Genomic DNA, 24,815 nt, shown 5'->3' with positions numbered 1-24,815 from the left:
TCTAGAACCCTGTTTGTTTCTCAGAGTCCATAGTCTCTCCTGGTTTGTCTCCCCCTCCGATTTATATTTAATGGAATCATTGATATGTTAGGGCTTCTGTCTCCCCCGTCCACTCTTCCCCTGCATTTTTATGGATTTATTCGATTATTTAATACATCCTTATGATGTGTTAATAATGTTTTTTAGTGTATCTTTTTGTATATTTTTTAATGGTTGCTTTACTTGTCACAGTCTTCTTGTGTCATCATTACTACTATATTGAGGTAACTATAAAAACCTTGCTCCCTTTACCTCACTTTATCCTCTCTCATTTGTAATTGCCTTAAATATTTCCTCTAGGATATTTTTGTTAGGTATAGGATTCTGGATTGCCAGTTGTTTTATTTCAGCGCTTGAAACAGATGAGATTTTCTTCCGGCTTCCATGGTTTCTGATGAGAAATCCACTGTCATCCAATTGGTGTTGCACTATTTGTACTGCATCATTTGTCTTGTTGCTTTCATGATTTTTTACTTGATGTTTAGAAGTTTGACTTCTAAGTGTTCAGAAGTTTGACTATGATGTGTCTTGTAGATTACGTGTTCATTCAGCTTCTGGAATCTATAGGATTAGACATGTCTATTGCCAAATTTAGGAAGTTTTCAGCTATTATTCTTTATGTAATTTTTCAGCCTTGATATCTTTCTTCTTTCCTTCCTCACTGTACTTGCAGTGACCCAAGAAGAGGGAAATGTGTGGCTCCTCATTACTGCTGGGTGGTGGTTGGAATTATGGTTCCCCATATGATCTCCTCTAAAACTACAGGTGATGGGTTTCATTACCAACCAGCAGGGTTAAAAGTTCTGTACTGAGCTTTTGCTCAATGTCAGAAACTGATGCTCTCCACTTAGCCTCTGCTAGAGTGGGTTGTTGTGGGCCATAGATTTTTCTGTGGTGGTAAGAGAGATTAGTTTCTAACAGTTTTCTATCTTGATAGGTCCCCTTATCTCATCCTTTGGCTAGAGAGTGCTAGCTTTTGTTGGGCTTTTTTTATTGTTTTATCTGTGCCCATTGGCAGTTCCAAGTTGCTAGCTACTTCAGCTCCAAGTCTGGGATATATGAAGCAAAAAGAAAACCTAACAAACTCACCATCATGTCATTTCTTGGATGTTGGGGGGCCCTAGACAGCTTCACTTCTCTCCACCTTTTCCAGTCATCTTATGTTTGTTTAATATATAATACCCAGGGCTTTGAGTAGTACTTAGTGGAAAAAATAGGAAAAAGTATATCTGTTCTATATCTCATAAGAAGAGCCCTTTATAATCTTTTAAATATCTTTATCTGTTGTTATGTCTCTATTTCCATTCTTTTTTAAGATTTTTTTTTTTATTTATTCATGAAAGGCAGAGAGAGAGAGAGGCAGAGGGAGAAGCAGGCTCCCAAGGAGCAGGGAGCCTGATGCGGGACTCGATCCCAGGACCCTGGGATCATGACCTGAGCCAAAGGCAGACAGTTAACCATCTGAGCCACCCAGGCGCCCCTCTATTTCCATTCTTAAGATTAGAGCATGAAGTCAGTTGCTACAGGAAGTAGTGATATTTCTGGTACTGCCTAGAGCACAATTATAGGAAAGTGTAAAAATTCAAAAAAATCTTTTGTTGATGAATTAATGAAGTCATAAATCACATCCCACTTACCCAGTAATAATAATTTCTGGATATGTTTGTGTTCCAAGGTTCCAAGCTCCTCCACTGATTGGCCACTCCTAAATAGATTATTCAGGAAGAATTTATGAGTTTTATTTTTTAAATTTAAATAACAAACATTTTAAATGAAAACATTTTAAAATAATGGCAAACTATTCACTTAAAGGAAATAGCTGTAAAGTAACAAAGGATGAAGTGTGCAGCTATCTTTTAATTCTTTCATTGAACAAACAATTCCAAATGCACAATTCTATCTCCTTTAAAAATATAAATTTTAACAAATATTACCATTTACATAAAAAGTACTTAAAAAGTATTTTAATCATACAAATACAGTGTTGCTACATTTGCCACATAGTCTGTGTACCACCAAACTATCATAGTTCTATTTAACACAGAATACTATGTAAATTGTGCCCCCTTGAGTTGTCCATTCCAACAGCCTTGTGCAAATAGAAATCATAAAGCGGGAGTCTATTACTATTGTAAGTATTTGAATCCTGTAGTCAAATACAACAAAATGGAATTTAGAAAGTTATTTAACAAATGACTATTGTGTCTTGTTAACCACTGAATAACAATTAACTGAAAAGAGTTGACTCTTGAATTTTGTAAAACATAATCCTTCATCTAAAATAGTTAAAAACTACATTTTATGGTTCAAATATATATTTAGTATATAAATATATATGACAGGTAACTATATCTCAGTATATAAGTATATACTAAGTATATAAGAAATTTATACTCTTTAGGCTTAAAGCTATGTAGCATTTAGGAAATTTAAATTTCACAAGTTATGTCTTTTATAGATAAGAGCTTAGGACCACAAAAGAATTTAGCTCAAGTCTTCTTATATGGAAGGTCAAAAAGAACAGGAAATAGTATGATCATATAAAGAAAACTTATTTTTAATTGTTACTTTTACCTTATTACTGTATCCTTGTTTTTTATGCTTGACTCCTATAGAGTAGAGTACTAGAATCAGATCTGGTGGGCAATCAGCAAAGTATGCTGTGCATGTAACTGGTGATTCATGAATGTCCATGGGATATGGATTTTCAAAGATTGGAAAACTAACAGATGAAGACAATATATTAGTGTTATTTTGCAAATATAAAAAATGAAATCACTTTTATAAAACAAATCCTAAAATCTTCTAAATATTACATATTTCACTTAAGTATCATAAAACAAGGATCACATGAACAAGAATGTTCTTTTAAGATTATCTGCAAAATGTAATATGAATACTGGTAGAATTTTACTTGAATAAATTCACTGTCTTTTCTGTAATTCCAAAATTCCACAGTGATACCACCTTGCTAATATGAATAGAATGAATTATGTTAAACTGAAAATGTATTCGTCAAGTTGACTTATTAGTGAATGTATTAAAGCATATCAATTAGGTGTTTTATCTATGTACAGTTTCATGTAAATATATAATATAAATGCTAAAATATCTTAGTAATCTTGACATGTGTTTCCTAGTGAGGTAATACATACACAAGTGTTTCTGGTCTTTTGCAGGAATAATTGAAAGATGAGTTTGCTATGTAGGTGTGTGTATGATTATATATGTATAAGATCATTTCCAAAGTAAACTAGAGAACATAGTAGGAATACAGACTTATGGATATAGTAAATTTCATATCCTCAAGCCTACCATAATTTTAAAAATGGGTATCAGTATAGAACCACGTCAAGAATTCTTATAGCCATAACATACCATGCACTTCTTATGTACCAGATGTAAAAGGAACTGTAGTAGAAGGCATTGAGTATTAGTCTATGCTGCATATGTTCTAGGTCTGTATGTTCATGTTACAAGGTCATGAGGGTTAGTAAAAATAATTTTCCCCCATATCATTAGGAACTTAGTTAAAAACTTAGTCTAATCTCTGGAGAGTATGATATGCGCATGTATTAGCAAGAATTTTCTTCCCTCTGATCTGAAATACTGCAGATTTCTATCCCAGATAAGAATAGTGGTATATGCAAAATCAGGTGGAAAGGAGCAAGTTGAATTTAATAAATGACATATCTGATAAAGGATTGGTGCCCAAAATATATAAAGAAATTATACGACTCAACACCCCAAAAGTGAATAATCCAATTAAAAGATGGACTGAAGATATGAATAGACATTTTTCCGAATTAGACATTCAGATGGCCAACAGGCATATGGAAAGATGCTCAACATCAGTTATCATCAGGGAAATACAAATCAAAACTACAATGACCTATCACCTGTCAGAATGGCTAAAATCAACAGCACAAGAAACAACAGGTGTTGGTGAGGATGCAGAGAAAGGGGAATGAGTGTCTTACACCGTTGCTAGGAATGCAAACTGATGTAGCCACGCTGGAAACAGTATGGAGATTCCTCAAAAAGTTAAAAATAGAGTTATCCTATGATCCAGCAATGCACCTCTAGGTATTTACTCAAAGAATACAAAAATACTAATTTAAAGGGACACATGCACCCCAGTATTTATAGCAGTATTTTCTACAATAGCCTAACTATGCATGCAGCCCAAGTGTCCACCAACTGTTGAATGGACAAAGAGGATATAGTATATATACACAATGGAATATTAGCCTAAAAAAGAATGAAATCTTGCCATTTGCAATGACATGGATGGAGCTACAGAATATAATGCTAAGAGAAATAAGTCAGTCAGAGAAAGACAAATACTATATGATTTCACTCATATGTAAGAATTTAAGAAACAAAACAAATGAGCATAGGTAAAAAAAGAGAGCAAACTAAGAAACAGACTGTTAACTATAGGGAACAAACTGATGGTTATCAGAGGGGAGGTGGGTAGGGGAATGGATTAAATAGGTGACAGAGATAAAGGAGTACAGTTGTGATGAGCACTGGGCATTGTATGGAATGCTGAATCACTATATTATACACCTGAAACTAATATTACGCTATATGTAAACTAATTGGAATTTAAATAAAAACTTGAAAAGTATAAAGTGCTACCTGGACCCAGAAATAAATTAGAGAGATAGCAAGTAGGTTAAAATAGATGGATTGGCTGTTCTCTGTTTCAGAGTAGAAATCAAACACTTCTGAGATTGATGAATTAGAAGTAAAATACATGAGTCACCTTAATGACCACACCTATAACTTGGGATTTGATAATAGCAAGAGGTTACAATGATAGACTCCTGACAAGGTGAACAATATCATGAAAATGGGGAAAATTACTTTAGTATATTGGCAATGAGTAAAGAAAAAAATAGTTAAGTAAAAAGTAACAAAATGTATTATAAGAATTTAGATATGGAGATGTAAGCAAAGATATAAATCCAAGAAATCAAGAAGAAAAATTTGTAAGCCCTAATGTTTGTTTTTATATAAACAATTAAATGGAAAAAAGGAGAGAAGGGAAGAAGAGTTAAATTACTTTGAAAAGGAGTATAAAACTGCAATATAATAACATGAAATATGGTTAAAGGTAATTGAAAGGAAAGAGAATATGTTAAATTTCTTGTAATAGGCAATGATATGGGGATGTCACAAAGATTTTAAAACATGGTGCTGCTGAAGGTGAAATAAAAAGTAGCGAAAGGTCATTTCACATACTTATATAAACTAATGAAAAGCATAAGAATAAATGTATATACTGAAAACACTGAGTATTAAAGGTATAGTGGGCCTTGAAAGATATGAGCCAATCAGATAAGGTATAAGAAACCATGAAATGTGGCACAGAAAGAAGAGTACCACTGAGATCAGAACAGTACATTTTAATAAAACCAATATTAGAACTTAGAGGAAGAGACATAAATCCATACAGGTATATAAAATTTAATCAAGTTTAATGTTGATAAATAGAATAGCCAGGAAGAATCAGTGATGATGATCTTACGGCCCTAATACTACATCCCTTTCAAAATACCGAAATATATGCTGCAAATGAGCATAAAGTACTTTGGCTCTGACATTTTTTGGTAAAGATTTACTTATTTATTTGAGAGAGAGAGAGAGCATGGTGGGGAGGTGCAGAGGGAGAGGGAGAATCTCCAGTAGACTCCTCGCTGAGTGAGGAGCCCAATGCAGGGCTCAATTCCATAACCTTGAGATCATGAGCTGAGTTGAAATCAAGAGTCAGACACTTAACCAACTGAGCCACCCAGGTGCTCCTGTCTCTGACATTTTTAAATGACATAGAAAGTAGAACTCCCAGGCTTTAAGTCATTCAACAGAAATTTACTGAGAACCTACTCCATGTGCAGACAAAGCTCCTCCTTCATGATACCTATACTGTCTAGTAGAGAATCTTTAAAGCAATAATAAACAAATGGAAAATTTTATCTGTGTCAGAGCTATGAAGGAGAGGAGAAGGGAAGTATGCAAGTCTGTAATAGGATATTTGACCCAATTTTATAGGTAATGAAAATAATTTTTAATGAGGAATGATATCTGAGTTGTTTCTTACAGATAAGATCTTAATAAGAGGAAAAAGGAAGGGGAAATTAATACATGCAGAGAAGAGAGAATGTACAAAACTTCTGCATGTATAAGGGCTAAGAGAAGATCAGTGGGTCTAGAGTATAGAATGAGGGAAAATCAGAGTTAGGAAGAAGATAGAAGAGTAGGAGGATCCTGAGCTCACTTTCTCCCATGGACAAGATAACAACTACATCTGTGCAACTAACTCTGAAAATGATCTAAAGACTGGCAGAACAGACTGTCCTTAGTCAATTACCGAGAAGAGCCACACTGAAAAAGGTAAGAGGGGCAGAGATGTAGTTGGGAACCAGATCCCTGCTAAGACTAGACACAAATGAGAGGGATACCAAGCATGGGGAAGCAAGAAGATTAGACCCCACACCAGGCATCCCAGGCACTGGGGATCTGCCCTGAGAAGACGAGTCTCCATTTACACAGGGCTTTAAAAACCAATGGGGCTTAACTCCAAGAAAGACAGAGGGAGATAGGAAACTGAGTCCCTGTCCTTAAAGATCCAGCATAATAAAAAACCCCAACTGAGACACAGCACAGAAGCAGTAGTTTGAAAATTTACTAATCTCAAAACGTGCAACGGAGGGACAGCGATCTTCAGACTTCTCCAAGAACAAGTGTTGGTGGGTGCCATTTTTCCTCCCATCTCCCAGCCTAGATAGCTGGACACTTGCAAACCAGCCCTAACACTCTCCACATATCTTTCTAGAACTGTGTGCCCTACCCCATTCAACCCACCTGCAAAGCAGCTCCTGACCCTTTACATCCTGCAATCATCCCTGGTAAGGAACCAGTGCCACTCCAAAATGACTCCTACCCCGGGGAGAGGGGGAGACAACCCTACACAGCAGCATACCTACAATTCCAGCAACCAAGCCTTTTAGCGACTATGCAGAGAGAGAGCCCTGCTGGTCAGTGTATCCACAGTTATGGTATAGATTGCAAAACCTAGTCTAGTTCCTGGCCTCACCCATCAACAAAAGCATCTGTGGGCCAAACAGGGAGAAAGCCCTGCCATGGGGTGTGCCTCTGCAGAGGCTAATTGTAGACAGCGAGGCTGACTGTTGACCCCACCCACCTACAAGCCCACAGAGACCTTGGGTCCCTCAACAGCACAGGGACCAAATCCTGTCCAGTGCACCCAGAGCAGGCAAAATGGATCATTGCATCTGACTGGGTTAAGGACAGATGCTGCTCGGTCCACCCAACCCCTAGAGATTATATCCCAGGAACATCTAGCTCTGGTAACTAGGGGAAATATCACTAAAGGGCACCACAGGACCTCTTCTTCTTCTACATAAGACCACTATTTTCAAGACCAGGTGATATAGCTGACCTCCATAATACAGTAAAACAAACAGAGTTTGACAAAATGAGACAGAGGGATATGTCCCAAAATGAAAGAAAAAAATCACAGCAAAAGATCTAAGCAAAGGTGAGATAAGCAGTATGCCTGATAAAAATGCAAAGTAATGGTTATAAAGATACTCATTGGACTTCAAAAGAGAGTGGATGAATTCATTGAGAACTTCAACAAAGAGATAGAAAATATAAAACAGAACCAGGCAGAGATGGAAAATTCAATAATTGAAATAAAAACACACTAGAGGGAAAAAAACAGCAGATTAGGGTAGGCAGAAAAATGGATAAGTAATCTGGAAGACAGGTTATTAGAAAGCAAGCAACCAACCAAGAATAATGAAAAATGAGAACAAGTTAAGGGAACTCAGCAATATCATCAAGAGTATTAACATTCACAGTATAGGGATCCCAAAAGGAGAAGAGAAAGAAGGCATAAAACTTATTTGAAGAAATAATAGCTGAAAACTTCCCTAATCTGGGGAAGGAAACAGACATCCAGATACAGGAATCACAGAGAGCCCCTAACAAGATTAACCCAAGAAGGTCCATACCAAGACATATAATAATTAAAATGGCAAAAAGTAATAGAATTTTAAAAGCAACAAGAGAAAAAAAAAGTCACATAAAGGGAAATCCCATAAGGCTATCAGCTGAGTTTCAGCAGAAATTTGTAGGCCAGAAGACAGTGGTATGATATATTCAAAGTGCTGAAAGGAAAAAAAAAACAAAAACATGTGCAACCAAGAATACTCTATCCAGCAAAGTTACCATTCAGAATAGGAGAGAGAAAAAGTTTCCCAAACAAAAGTTAAAAGAGTTCATCACCACTAAACCAGGCTTATAATAGATGTTAAAGGGAATTGAGTGGAAAGAAAAGGCTTTGACTGAAAAAATTATGAAAGGAAGAAAGTTTGTGGGTAGAAGCAAACATGTAATGAAGGTAGTAGATTAATCACTTATAAAGCCAGTATGGAGGTTAAAACACAAAAATAGAAAATTATATCTACAAAACCAATCAAGGTATATACAAAATAAAAATGTAAATTATGACATCATATACATAAAACATGGAGACAGATTAGAAATTTAATGCTTTTAGAATGCATTTAAACTTAAATGACCATCCAGTTAATATAGACTGCCATACCCATGAGATATTATATATGAACCTAATGGTAACCACAAATCAAAAACCTACAGTAGATATACACAAAATAAATAGAAAGTAATCCAAGCATAACACTAAGGAAAGCCATTAAATCACAAGAGAAGAGAGCAAGAGAAGAAGAAAGGGACAGAGAAGAACTACAAAAACAACTAGGTAACAATTTACTTTAAAGGGGCTAAGTGCTCCATCAAAGGACTTACATGACTAAATGGTTAAAAAACAAGGCCCATCTATATGCTGCCTACAAGAGACTCCCTTCAGACCTAAAGACACATACAGACTGAGAGTGAAGGGCTGAGAAACCATAAAGCATGAAAATGAAAGCAAAAACAAAACAAAACCAGGGGTAGCAACACTTAGAGCTTAGGGTAGACTTTAAAACAAAAGACTTTAAAACAAAGACTAACGAGAGAAAAACTCACTACATAATGATAAAGGGAACATCCAAGAAGATGATATAACAATTTTAAATATCTATGCACCCAAATTGGAGCACCCAAATACATAAAGCACATATTAACAAATATAAAGGGAAAAAAATTAACAGTCATACGATAATAGTAGGGGACTTTACCACCCCACTTAAGTCAATGGATAGACCATCCAGACAGAAAATCTAGAGGAAATAGTGCCTTTGAATGACACAACAGACCAAATATATACAGATATATACAGATCATTCCATCCAAAGCCAGCAGAATACACATTCTTTTCAATTGCACATGGAACATTCTCCATGGTAGATCACGTTAGGCCATAAAACAAGTCTCAATAAATTTAAAAGGCTTAGTATCATATCGAGCAACTTTTCTAACCACAATGATATGAAAATGAAAATCAACTGCAAGAAAATCTGGAAAGAACAAATATATGGAGGCTAAACAAAATGCTACTAACCAACCAGTGGGTTCGACCAAGAAATCAAAGAGGAAATAAAAAAAAAACATGGAGACAAATGAAAATAAAAACATAATAGTCCAAAATCTTTGGGACATGGGGTGCCTGGGTGGCTCAGTCAGTTAAGCGTCTGCCTTCAGTGCAGGTCATGATCCCAGGGTCCTGGGATTGAGCCCCACATCCAGCTCCCTGCTCAGTGGGGAGTCTGCTTCTCCCTCTGCCACTCCCCCTGCTTATGCTCTCTTGTGTGCACTCTCTTTCTCTGTCAATTAAATAAATAAAATCTTTTAAAAAAATCTTTGGGACACAGCAAAAGCAGTTGTAAGAGAGAAGTTTATAACAATACAGGTCTACCTAAAGAAATAAGAAAAACCTCAAACAACTTAATCTTATAATTAAAGGAGCTAGAAAATGAAGAACAAACAAAGCTGAAAGCCAGTAGAAGAGAGGAAATAATAAAGATTAGAGAGAAATAAATAAAATAGAGACAAAAAATCCACACACAATAGAAAAGATCAATTAAACTAGGACCTGGTTCTTTCTTTTTTTTTTTTTTAAGATTTTTATTTATTTATTTGACAGAGAAAGAGAGAGAACACAGCAAGGGGGAGTGGCAGAGGGAGAGGGAAAAGCAGGTTCCCTGCTGAGCAGGGAGCCTGACTCGGGGCTTGACTCCAGGATCCTGGGATCATGACCTGAGCCGAAGGCAGATGCTTAACCAACTGAGCCATCCAGGTGCCCCAGAACTGGTTCTTTAAAAAGATAAACAAAACTGATAAACTTTTAGCCAGACTCATCAAGGGAAAAAGAGGGACGACTCAAACAAAATCAGAAATGAAGAAAAAATAACACCGCCACAGAAATACAAAGGATTATAAGAGAATATTATGAAAAATTATATGCTAACCAATTGGACAACCTGGAAAAAAATGGATACATTTCTAGAAACATAATCCTCCACAACTGATTTAGGAAGATAGAAAATTTGAACAGAACTGTTACTAGTAATGGAATTGATTCAGTAGTCAAAAACTCCTAACAAACAAAACTCCACACCAGACAGCTTCATAGGCAAATTCTACCAAATATTTAAAGAAGAGTTAAACCTTTTCTTAAATGATTCTAAAAAATAGAAGAGGAATGAAAATTCTAAATTCATTCTATGAGGCCAGCATTAATGTGATACCAAAAGTAGACAAAGACACTACCAAAAAAATTTATGGGCCAATATCTCTGATGAACATAGATGCAAGAATCCTTAAACAAAACATTGGCAAACCACATTCAATAATACATTAAAAGCATGACTTACCATGATCAAGTTAAATTTATTCCAGGGATGCAAGGATGGTTGGTATTTGCAAATCAATCAATAAGATACATCACATTAACAAGAAAAAGGATAAAAACCATATGACCATCTCAATACATGCAGAAAAACATTTGACAAAATACAACATCCATTCCTCATAAAAATTCTCAACAAAGTGAGTTTAGAGGGAACATACCTCAACATAATAAAGATCATATATAAAAAACCCACAGCTAACATCATACTCAGTGGTGAAAATCTGAGAGCTTTTACTCTAAGATCAGGAAGAAGAGAAGGGTGTCCACACTTGCCACTTTTATTCAACATAGTACTGGAAATCCTAGCTGCAGCATTCAGACAAGAAAAAGAAAACACATCCAAATTGGTAAGGGAGAAGTAAAACGGTCATTATTTGCAGATCCATGAGACTATATATAGAAAACCCTAAAGACCCCATCAAAAAACTACTAGAATGGATAAATGAATTCAGTAAAGTTGTGGGATAAATAATTAATATACAAAAATCTTGCATTTCTATACACTAATAATGAAGAAGCAGAAAGAGAAATTTAAAAACAATCCTACTTACAATTGCATCAAAAAGAATAAAATACCTAGGAATAAACTGAACCAAGGTGATGAAAACTATAACACATGATGAAAGAAAGATGACAGAAACAAATGGAGATATTCCATGCTATAGATTGAAAGAATATCATTAAAATGTCCATACTACCCAAAGCTATCTTCACATTTAACTCAATCTCTATTAAAATACCAACAGCATTTTTCACAAAATTAGAAGAATCCTAAAATTTGGATGGAACAACAAAAGACCCCAAATAGCCAAAGCAATCCTTTTTTAAAGATTTATTTATTTATATTGGAAAGAGAGAGACTGGTGGGGAGGGGCAGAGGGAGAGAGAGAATATCAAGCAGACTCCCTGCTAAGCATGGAGCCCCATGCGGGGCTCAATCCCCCAAACCCTGAGATCACAACCTGAGCTGAAACCAAGAGTCAGATGCTTAACTGTGCCATCCAGGGACGCCCCCAAAGCAATCTTGAGAAAGAAAAACAAAGCTGGAGGTATCTCATCAATTCCAGATTTCACGATATACTACAAAGCTGTAATAATCAAAACAATATGGTACTAGCAAAAACAAAACAAAACAAAAACAAACAAACAAACAAAAAAACCAGACACATAACCTAGTCCAACAGAACAGATAGAATGCCCAGAAATAAACCCATGCTTATGTGGTCATTTAATCTACAACAAAGGCAAGAATATGCAATGGGGAAAAGGCAGTCTCTTAAAAAATGGTGCTATGAAAACTGGACAGCTACATGTAAAAGAGTGAAATTAGACCACTTTCTTACACCATACACACAAATAAACTCAAATTAAAGACCTAAATGCAAAACCTGGAACCATAAAACATCTGGAAGAAAACATAGGCAGTAATTTCTTTGACATCTGCTGTAGAAACAGTTTTCTAGATATATCTCCTCCAGTGAGGGAAACAAAAGCAAGAATAAACTACTGGGACTACAACAAAACAAAAAGGTTTTGTGACAGTGAAGGAAACAATCAACAAAAATGACAAGGCAACTTACTGAATGGGAGGAGATATATGCAAATGATATATCTGATAAAAGGCTAATATCCAAAATACTTAAATAACTTACACAAATTAACATCAAAGAACCCCCACAAAAAATCTGATTAAAAATGGCCAGAGGACTTGAATAGACCTTTTTCCAAAGAAGACCTACAAATAGCCAATAGAAACATGATAAGATGCCCAACATCACAAATCATTAGGAAAATGCAGATCAAAACTACAATGAGATGTCACCTTACATTTGTCAGAATGACTAGAATAAAAAAGAAAAGAAATAACGAGTGTTGGCAAGGATGTGGAGGAAAAGAGACCCTAGTGCACTGTTGGTGGGAATGTAAATTGGTGCAGCCACCATAGAAAACAGTATGGAGGTTTTCCAAAGAATTAATAGAAATACCATATGATCCAGTAGTCCTACTACTGGGTATTTACCAAGATATATGCACCCTATGTTTATTGCAGCATTATTCCCAATAGCCAAGGTATAGAAGCAACCTATATCTATCTATCGATCTATCTACCAGATATTATTCAGCCATAAAAAACTAATGAGATATTGCCATTTGTGACAACATGGATGGGACTGGAGGGTATTATCCTAAGTGAAATAAGTCAGAGAGACAAATACCATATAATTTCACTGACATGTGGAATCTAACAAACAAAACAAGCAAAGAAACAAAAATATTAAACTCATAAATACAGAGAACAAGTTGGTGATTGCCAAAGGGGAAACAATGACCTAGGTAGTTATATCTGTTTTATCATTTTAGAGGATTAAGAGCTATAAACTTTCAGTTATGAAATATGTAAGTCATGGGGATGAAAAGTACAGCACAGGGAACATAGTGAATAATACTGTAATGCAACAGATGGTGATTACACTTAATTGTGGTGAGCACTGAGTAATGTATAGAATTGTTGAATCAATATGTTGTACACCTGAAACTAATATAACATTGTGTTAAATATACTTCAATTAAAAAAGGAATAAAGTGAGGGAAAATCAGTTTTATGCCTATCATCATTTACAATGAAGATGTGTAGCAAGAAGACAGTGTTAATCAATTTCATCTACTTTTACTGTCCATGTAATGGAGTTGAGATCACCACTCTAACAGCAGTATTTTATATTTGTTACCATTGCCTACAAAATAACAAGGAAGAAAAGAAAATGAAAGAAGGCCTCCATCTTCTCTACCCTCCAGATCCTGCTCTTCTGTATTATTGCTGCAATAGTTCAATAATACTTTTATCATGTACCATTTTCCTTTAGTCAATAGTCTAGCAGATGGCCATATAGTACACTGTACAAATTTTCATAACAGTTGTGTTTGCTTAGGTTAACAGCAGAAACGTGATCCATTTTATGTGTCCTGAGTCTCCAAATGCATGTTTCCAAACATCAGGTGTTGCCTTTAAAATGTTACAGTTTTGTGTTTCCTAAACTCTCCTGGTTTAGTTTTCATTATTGAACCAATTACATTTCTACAATTCTAGCATAACAATATTCCACATAAAGAATATTTATCATCTAACATATACTGTCAGTTATCTATAACATCTTCCTGTATTTTAATTGTAATGAATAGAGTATAAAAATAGTTTAATCTGTAATGAACAACTTACTTGCTTTGTGTCAGATCAACTACAATGAGATCTTTTTCCAGAAGTACTACAACAGCATAAGGTTCTTGAAATTCTACAAGTAAAAAATAAAAAGTGGAAGTTTTCATATTTCATATTTTATAAAATCACCAAATTTTCATTTCTTTTATCTCCTTACAAATGTTATTTAAATGATTTCAGAAGACCAAAATATGAGCCAATGTAAGAAGTAACAAAGAGCACTTTTAAAAATACTGTTGTGTTTCTCAGACTTAATATTTAAGATCATTATAGGGAATATGAAAATGAAAAGTTGAATAGGCATAGAGTTAAACATTTCTCTATAATCATGAGGTGGTGATAGCAGATTATTTGAAGAGAGTCTGTCACCTCTGTCTCACAAACATTTATCTTATTCTTCCATAACCTTCCATTTTAGATCTGATTTTATAGGCACAAGGAGATGTTCTAAGGAAATAGTAGTTCTGCCTTCCTGAGCTGTGATACATTTTCACCTCCCTATGAGAGCAACACTCCTTATACCAAAAAATTTAATTTCAATTCAGTGTGATTTAACATGTACTTAAAGATATGTCCCTAAGAGTATATACCTCAAAAGGCAAGGAATCTGAGGATAGTCTAGGATTTTCAAATTCCTACACTTTAACCGCCCCCTCCTCCTTTCAATATGTTCTAGCAACTATTCTCAGAACAAAGGATATATGGAAAATAAAATTGACAAGGTCCTTATTCTCATGGAGTTTACATCCTAGGGATGTATACAAACCATGAAGAAGTAAGCAAATAAGATAAATTCACAGAATAATGTGAGCTATGAAAAGAATTATCAAAGGTAATAGTATAAGAAATGACTTGTGGTTGGTGGGAGAGCACTGATTTAGTTATTGTGGTCAGGGAAGACATTGCTTTCCATCTATAATAGGGAATAATAAAGGAAAGGCACAGTTAAAGTGTTCTCAATTTAAGGAAAAAGTATTCACAAAAACATCTTACATACATGATATTTGATTCTCAGTAGCTAGAACAGGTATTACTATTTTTCATTTCATAGAGAAAACTGAAGTCCAAAGAGATTGTGAGATTGGCACAAATTTACAAAGCTGGTTAATTGAAAAAGCTGGAAATTTAACCCAGGCCTTCTGATTCTAAATTCTCATGTGTTTTCATTATTCCAGCAGTTTCTACTAGCTACCTTAAGTAAAGTTCAACAATCACTTGGTGGGAATTTTATTCAGAGTATTCAAGTCTTAGGTGGGAAACTGGAAAAGATGGCCTTCATAGTCCTTCACAGGCCTTTATAGTCTTGAGAAGCTGTAGAACCTATTCATATTTATAAGTCACATGCTACAAGAGAAAAACTGGAAACAGAAACCCCAAAACTGAGGAGTATACCCTTGTTTGGGTGCATGTCTATGTGACAGTATGCAGTCTTCATACTGTTTGCCATCTAATCTGTTCTCAAATTGAGGCTTCCTCCACTTTTCCCTTATCTCTTAGAGCTGTTTTAAGTTTTCAACATTATTTCAGTACTTCTGAATTTAGGGTTTTTAGGGTTTGTTTCTTTTTTTTTTTTTTTTTGGTTTTGTTTTCAGTTGAAGGAACACTGGAGTTCTATACTATTACATTTTTTCTTTGTTTTCTCTCCAGGGCAATCATTGATGGGGAAGCAACTACTACAAAAATAAAATAGCTGAGACACTGGCATGAATAAGCAAAATTCATAGTCATTTTAGGTAGTTATATCTATTTTATCACTTTAGGTAGGTACATCTGTTAGATTATTATTGTTTCTTTTCAAATAATAAAAACTGGTAGCAAAAGTTTCACCTTTGTAGAAATACCTGATGTACTGTAGTAATCTCTGAATAAAAAGATTTCCTTAGGAGTCAGTCAGTATTAGGTTCAATTTTGTGTCTATTATTTATTAACAGTTTGATCTTAAGCAAATTCATTAACTTATTAGCTCAATTATATTAATTCAATTTCTTTATCCATTGATATGGCAAAATAATAACTACCTTAGACTATTATGAAAATTAGATGTATATGAAGATGTTTAAGGCAAAGCCTGGCACATAGTACATGCTAAGTAGATGCCAACGGTATCACTTCCTCCATTAGATTGGTTTATTTTTGAGCAGGCTTAGTATTTTAACCTTAGCCCCCTACAATTAAAAAGCTCTATAACAATTACTATTTCTCTGAAGAGGAATGCATTATTTATGATGCTTGTAGCGGACCAGATACAGTTAAATGTAAATGTGAAATTGATGAATTCTGAGTATAGTTGCTTAGTTACTCTGGGCAATACCCCCTGAGATAAGAGGCATTTGTGTTCTTTGAAAAACAAGTTGAATTGAATTGTCAGATGTCGCAAATGATTTATCAATATTAAAAACTGTTAATAAATTTATTTGTGTAACATATGTGTAAGATTTATCACTATGTGGCTGCAAAGAAGAATGAAGTTCCATATTTGCTAGTATGGAATCATACTCAAAATACAGTTAGGTGAAAAAAAGTATAATATGGAACAGCACATGGAATATGTTCTCATTCGTACAAAAAAGAGATAATGTATACATAGATAAGTACACATAGGCATATGCATAAACTTTTTGGAAAAATACAAAAACTTAGAAATAGTCACTTCTGGAAGGGCAGTGAGTAAGTTTTCATTATATACTAATGTGGATTGTAGGATCTTTTCTGTCACTTTCATGTATTATTGTTTTAGCCAGAAATTGTTAATAAAATACATTTATATTTTACTGAGTAAAGTATTTCTCTTAGCTCCTGACAAATAAAAATTCCATTGTTTATCACTACTCTGAAAACAAAGACATATATGTGGCTTGGAAGTGATTAGACATAGTTACAATATATTTATAATTTACTTAATATTATTAGAAATTATCCTAACATTTCCACTGATGAGTAGAAACTTATACAGACACACACATACACATAAAAATGTGTGGTTGCAGAGATCAAACACTATCAGTCTCTATTACTGGCACATATATTTTTCTCTAAGCTCTTCTGAATTCAGCTTTTGGTCTTCTGTTTGTTCTTTGTTCCTTTAACATTCATTCTCATAACCCCAAAGAATATCTATATTCTGATAATTCATAAATAAATATTAAAGACCTTTTCTTTCTCTTTTTCTGCTGACTACTGACTTATACTCAGATTTATCTTTTTCTCTTTCCAAAAACTGTTATTATTGCATATGAAACCATTATTCTTTTTTTAAATTTTATTTATTCATTTGAGAGAGAGAGAGTGTGCATGAGCAAGGGGAGGGGCAGGGGCAGAGGGAGAGAGAAGCAGGCTCCCTGCTGAGCTGGGAGCCCCAACACAGGGCTCAATCCCAGGCTGATTGAACCACTCAGGCACCCCTGAAACCACTATTCTTAAAATATGTTCTCTTTAACTCATCTGTCATATCACTCTCTAAACCTAACTGGTGACCAAATTCAGTGGGTTTCCTCTTTCCATTCCTACAGGCAGCCCTGTATTTCAGATCTTGACCATTTTAATGAACATTGTCACAAAAGCCTCCCAGCTGGAATCTGGAATTTAAGATTTCAGTGCCTGTTCAAACCCATAAATTCCTTTTTGGTAAATTTCACTAAAAGCATTGCTTTCTTTCACCTTAATATTTTCCCAAAATTCTTCTGTAGTTCCCTATTTCCAAATACCTCTAAAAGGCTTTCAATTTTTTCTCTAAGTTGATCTCACTCTAGCAAACTTTACAAATTCTAAAACCTTTACTCAATATCCTTTTCAAATGCCAAGTCATTCTTCAAAGTCTAAAACTTATTTTTCCATGAACCTTTGCAAGAATATTTTAGCAATTGACTATCTTACTAGCCTGTAAATTAGTATATTATTTAAACTCTGACCCATATAACTCAGCACTTAACTGTTACATTTTTTAAACTTAAGTCATAATTATCTCCCTCATCCAACTAGATTTTATGTGATTTGACATTAGAGATCAGTTTCATACTTCATCTGTATTCTCAATAAGTCCTTGTAGTACTGAGACCATAGAAGCATCCAATAAATATTTGTTGATTAATTAACAACACAGGTAACTTGTCTGTCCCAGCAACTCTGGAAATAAAGTGCCTCATTGACTGTTATTTCATATTAATTTATCCCATCTTTAAATACAAAACTAAAGAATTTAAAGCAAATTAATACAGTTGTAATAAAACAATTTATAGATCTTCATAGTTACAAAGTGTGCTCATTTTGGCCTTCCAATAGTCATGTGGCATTAATATTATTATTCTCTTTCTAAAAATGATAAATCTAACTCATAAAAGTAAAATGATTTACCCAAGGTCACCCAGCTAGTGAATGACAGAGCTAAATCATAAAACCAAATACTGTGCCTCCAAGTCTAGTATTCTTTCTCTTATATATGTTCCCTCTTGAAATTGTAGTTTTATATATATATGTACATACACATATACATAGTATGTTGTTTTAATCATAAACTCATATTTTGCTTTTTATGTTTCACCCCTCTCAGTTTTTAGATTACTAAAATATTTCATTATTATTAGATTTCATTATACAGTTTGCACATAAGTTTAGTTTTTATGTTTACAAAAAGTCCTTATATTCAGGATGCATCTCTCCTCCCAAAAGCCCTTCTAAATTATTCTCAAAATTGAAATAAATCACTAACCACACATCAGCAATCCTAGAATAATCAGAGGTGCTGCAGTTGCATCTGAAGCAAAGCCAGCTGTGAAACAGATGCACTACCACCAGAGTTATAGATCACTGATATCAGGTAAGTGCTTTAACTTTGATTAGTGTTGGAATGGGATGGGTGGAGCTGGTCTAGGAGAGGCTATTAGGAGACCTCAGTTTCCCCAAGTGATTTCACCCTGGACCCCTATCAGACCCTCCCAGCTCAGCTTCCACCATCCTTATCAAAGTTTAAAGCACTTACCTGATATAAGAACCTGAAACTCCAGCACTGCTGTACTACATCTGTCTTACTTCCAGTTTGTCAAGTAGGTACAGTTGCGGAACCTGCTCCAGCACCTGTAGCTCACAGTGTTGTACCACAGTGGATGTCAGCTGCCAAAACTAAAAATATTTAAGCTTAATTTTATTAGGAACTTACTTCAAAAATGATTTTCAACATTAATAGTTTCATTTTTTTTTTTTTTTACTTACCATTTGGATAGGGTGTTTCACATAAAGTAAGAAATTCAACAATAGGATGATCCATTTCAAGCACTGTAATTGCTTTTCCATGCATGATGGTTAAACTTGGTCTTCTGCAAGCTTTGTCATAGGACAATCCACCAGAAAATATTATGAAGGGTTCACTACATAGAAAAAAAAGTTAATGAGATTGAGAAGTCCTTTAAGATGATACAATATCATAGGACTGAGCTAATGAAGAGTAAGTTTGGTAGGGATTATACACAACATAATTTGACAGCAAATATCTTTCTTAGTGCAAAATATCTCACCCAAATGACATTATTCTACCATTTCCCTTTTTCTGATTGTGAATTCTTACCATTAAAATCACTAATGAATCAGTCTAAAGGTGATGAGGTGTATTGGGGAAAAGGTAGAGAAGTTGGAGGGAAATAGAGGTGCTCACTGAGTCAAAAGGACATCTCCACATGTATTAGTTGATTCCCAAAACTCTATATCACTACCATTAGAATATTAAGCTATGTTAGTTTATCATATTAACCATTTGGCATGTGGGGTCCAAAATTCTTAAGGGATAAAAGAGGCAAATTTCAATATAAAATTAAATGCAACAATAGCAAGCCCAGAGTGGTAGAACGTAACATGAAAATTCTATGTAATGGAGTTTCTGTGGGAAAGGGTTATGATAAAAAGATGGAGAAAACTAAGACAAAAAATGTGATCTTCCCAATTTTATCTTGGGTCAGCCAGTTCTATTTAGCTACTAAAATGAACATCAAACTTTTTAGGCCCTGTTAGTTGCAAGATAAAATTAGATAAATTGAGTGGGGCTGAGATGACTATAAAATATTACAGCTGTCAGAAAGTTATGAAATAGTGTCATAACTTTTCACTTTTCTCAAATTAATACCTGTATCCTTAGTTTATGTATATAAAACAAAATATGCTGATGAAGTATATTTAATAAGTAAATACCAAACTGAAAGTATTCTCCAAAATTTTTTTTAAAAAGAACTAGACACTTATTTTTAACAAATTCTTTGAGAACATATGCTTCTCTAAGTAATTCATTTCCAGCTATTCACTAAAGAATCTACTAGCTTCTAAAAATCACTTTATAAATTTCCCTTTCTCTTTCATTTTGTACTGTACATGGTACCAAACATTACCAATGGGACATTTGCTAATCTTAGGCTGCCTACATAACAAGAACAAAAAAGAGCTTTTTAAAAAGTTTCCATTAAAACTTACATATAAAGTATCTATACTGATTTTTATTTATAATTCTGTCTTAATGTTTTAACATAAATATTTGAGTTGTAAGCTAAATAAGAAAAAATAATCTAATTTATTTTCCTTGAGTCCTATATCAGTTGATGTTAGTCTTGCTTCAGTAATTTGGCATACTAAATTATCAACCTAGTAATGGTGGCACTAAGCAGCAAGTTTTTTCCTATAAAATAAATGCTTATATTATTAAGGTTTTTCCAGATTTAAAAGTTGTTTTTAATGAAATGAGTAAGTGTTTTTGCACCTTTTTGTGTTGCTTTGTTTTACAACAAATGTCATGATTTAGAGAACATATTATCTTTGCATACATATTGAATTTAACTATCTGCTCCAAATGTTAATAAGGCCATAAATATCTATTTTTTCCATGTAAAAGGGGGTGAAGTTAATCTCATCTCCTAGTGCTAATCCAAATATAGGGTAAGAAGCAATTTACTCTCTCCTTTTTTGGTAAGCACATTGGAAAATATGTCCTTTCTAATATTGGAAGAAAGCAAAAGCTTTTCTGCTTTTATTATGACTCCGCATCAGACACTGGATCTGAAGTTAATTGCTGATATATATGCACTTCTCTGTAAACTATTGAATGACTGAACAAAAAGTTCATTCCTCAGGAAATGCTCAGGAAACCACTCATGAATAATTGCATTAGATAATTATCACATTTAATTCTCATAAGTATAATCCTCATTTTATTAATGAGGTTAAGTAACAACTAAGCAGAAAAACCCAAAAGAAAACAGATCTGTCAGATTTCAAAGTCTATTCTCCTAAACAGTGATCTATACTGCCTGTAGCAGATGACTCTGGGATTAATACAGGTGAAATTGTTTAGAGTCAAGCCGCTATGGAGTGAAAGGATAAAGATTGAAATCCAGACTCCAAAGTACATTTTTTACTTCTAGTCTAATGTTTCTAAAACTATGGAATATAACTTAAAAAATGTTCTGAAAAAAAAGATTTTTTTAAAAAAGATTTTGTTTATTTATTTGACAGAGAGAGAGCACAAGCAGGGGGAGAAGAAGGAGAAGCAGGCTCCCTGCTTAGGACCCTGGAGTCATGAACTGAACTGAAGGCAAACACAACCAACTGAGCCACCCAGGCATCCCTGAAAAATAGTTTTTAATTTAAAATTTGATAGACACTTGCACACCATATCTCCCTTTTGAAATTTTATAATTCAGGCCATATAGCAAAGATTCTAGAAACTGTACAGTAAAGAATCCAATTAACTCTTATATAACCCAGAATTTCTTAGATCTCTCAAATGTATTTGATTACAGATTCCTATTTTTCCATGAATACAGTTAGTGATCAAAGGAACACAATTTGATAAATGTTATACCACACTAAACTGACTCCTTTACTGTTTACTACAAGTGTATCCTGGCATACTGATCAGATGGATTATTACAAAAGAAATAAATAACTATATAATTAACAATGTCTTCATACATAAAGAAAACATCAATACAAATTAAAAATTAGTTTTTAAAGATTTTATTTGTTTATTTATTTGACAGAGAGAGCCAGAGAGCACAAGTGGGGGGAATATCAGAGGGAGAAGGAGAAGCAGGTGCCCCACTTAGCAGGAAGCCCAATACAGGACTTGATCCCAGGACCCTAAGATCATGACCTAAGCTGAAGGCTTAACCAACTGAGCCACCCAGGCACCCCCAAATTAAAAATCATTGACAACAACTTGGATAAATCCTAAAGGCATTATGTTGAGTGAAAGAAGCTAGGATCAGAAGATTACATAATATATAACTGCATTTATATGACATCTTAAAAAGGCAAAACTACAGTGATAGAGAACAGATCAATGGTTGTCAGGGGTTAGAAGTGGAGAAAAGTGCAACTATAGGGAACAGCAGGAAAGGAATTTGGGGGTATGGAAATGTTCTGTGGTCTTATTGTGGTGGTGATTTCAGGCATCTATACATGTGTTAAAATCCACAGTATTGTACAGCAAAAGAAAAAAATATTTTACTGTATAATTTGTAAAATAAATATAGAAAAAGCATTAATTTTTTTTCTTAATGAAGGCAACAAGATTAAGCAATAAACTGTGCAACATAATATAGTACATACTAAAATAACATTTGTTGAGTATTTATGATGTTCTGGGTATTGTGTGAAGAAGTTTACTTGCATTATTGTATTGAATCCTTATGATATCCCAATGAGAAAACTACTACTATTCTCACTTAACAGATGGATATGCTGAGGCTTAGAGAACTTTACACATGAAGTCTATCAATAGGTGGCCATGATAGAAAGGGATTAAAAGACTAGCAAAAAGTAATTTTTTATTAATCACAGAAACTTGATAATGTTAGTGGTAGCAGGTAGAGAGATCATTATTCCTTCTTCTGAATAGAATAAATTTATTAAGCCTAGAGGCCATTGGTGTTGGGGCACCAATAAGCAATTTGGTGATTGGAGACCAATGATTCCTAAGCAGAATGGTTGTTTATCCCTAGAAATATAAAGCCAGTTTGTGAATGGTTGATCTAAGATAAATTAAACAGAAAACATACCCTTGCATCTGCTACCTATGCAATCTTTAAGAGACCCTATTGCTGCAGCATATTTGGTAGAACTCTTCTTAAATTTCTTGCTCCTGCCACAGCCATCCCAATTTTTGGATTTCACAAAATTTCTACTGTGTACTAGATGGAGCAGAAATATAGCTATTTATTGTCACTTCCAGGCTGTGGTCCATTTTGCTGTCACAATACCTTTTAGTACTCAACTTTGGTGCTCCTCTGCTGTTTAGTCTCCTTGTGTTCTGAGAGGGGGAACCACTGCTTTTAAAGGTGAATTTTCTAATATAGTAGTAATCACAACAAACACACACAATGTACTAAAGTGCACTGTAAGTGGGATGACAGTAATTATGATCAATAATATATAATTATTTCACATTAGAAATCTGAAGAATTATTTCTATACAAAATTGGGTTACCAATTACTAGAATAAATCATTAAATTAGGATCAGTGGAATAATTTCAATAATGTGAAATATCATTGCTTTGATGATGACAATAATAACTTCTTTTTATCAAGAAATCCACTATGTGCCACTCATCAAACTTATGACATTACAAACTTCATGCATAATTTCATTTATTCTTCAGAAACATCACAATGAGATAGGTATAATTGATGAGGAAATTAAAGTTTAAAAGCGTTAATTAAAAATTTCAAGGTCACATAGCTGTCTTACCCCATATGCCAAGGATCTTAATAATTATTTTACATTGCCTTGACTTGAATTCCTGATTCCTAAAGTATCTTCTCTTCACTTTCACCCTTTCCTTACTTTGTGTGCCACCATCCTATTATCCCTTAAGCCCATCTCAGGTATCCTCTTTCCCAAGAAGAAATTTACTGATCTCTCTTCACCATTCTTTTCCCCTTTCTCTCTAGGCTGGGTTAGGTGTCCTTTTGTTGTGTTCTCATAGCATATCTCTATAAAAGCACCTCACATGTTACATGGAAACCACTAGTTTATGGTCTTACTTCTACTAGACCATAACAGATTCAAAAGCAGGCAGTATTCTCTTTCATTTTAGTACACCGAACAAGTTGCACAGTGTGCACTAAGTAGTAATAACTAATAATATGTGTACATAATAATAATATGTGTATATATGTAAAATATTTCCATATATAAACATATATAATAACATATGTAAAATGTTTCCATCCATAATAATTAAATTTAAAATGTTTTGATACTTTAATTATAGTAGTATAAAACTGATCATTTTTACTACTTATGTTTAGTAACATTCGGCTGGACTAAGGAGGTACTGATCTATTGTGTGTATGTCCACACATATATATGTATATATATAAACTAATGTAAAAATATATACATAAAAATATATCTGTATATATAAATATATACCATATGATAGTTTATATATATATATGAACTAACACATTAAAAATGGCCATAATTTTATACTATTAAATCTTTCAAAGAGCAGGTGTAAACAAACATTAAATGCATCTATAATACTGAGAATACATTCCAGTGTGAATATGTAAGTAATATAAAGTAGAATTATCCAATTTAGAGTTAAAATAAAATTAAGGTTTAGGCAAGATTTGTAATTATGGTAATTCTGGAAGAGAATATTGCCACT

The 24,815-nt window shown here is 34.0% G+C and overlaps 1 protein-coding gene across 4 annotated transcripts in view; it reads right to left on the bottom strand.

The window, feature by feature from the left end:
- Window positions 1-24,815, bottom strand: part of STXBP5L (syntaxin binding protein 5L) — a 402,589-nt gene that overhangs the window by 150,849 nt on the left and 226,925 nt on the right. For all 4 annotated transcript variants that reach the window (XM_088028262.1, XM_088028202.1, XM_028110658.2 and 1 more), the window contains exons 10-13: window positions 19,371-19,525; window positions 14,166-14,238; window positions 2,614-2,761; window positions 1,677-1,744 (exon numbers count right to left, since the gene is read on the bottom strand). In XM_088028262.1, the coding sequence (XP_087884388.1) occupies window positions 1,677-1,744; window positions 2,614-2,761; window positions 14,166-14,238; window positions 19,371-19,525 (444 nt within the window). The remainder of the gene's footprint in view (window positions 1-1,676; window positions 1,745-2,613; window positions 2,762-14,165; window positions 14,239-19,370; window positions 19,526-24,815) is intronic.

This window comes from Eumetopias jubatus, unplaced genomic scaffold (genome assembly GCF_037043125.1).
Source record: "Eumetopias jubatus isolate StellerSeaLion01/CBP00866 unplaced genomic scaffold, mEumJub1_p1.0 scaffold_1, whole genome shotgun sequence".
Lineage (NCBI taxonomy): Eukaryota > Metazoa > Chordata > Mammalia > Carnivora > Otariidae > Eumetopias > Eumetopias jubatus.
Note: the sequence above shows the minus strand (reverse complement) of the source record. Positions and strands in the feature narration are given on the sequence as shown.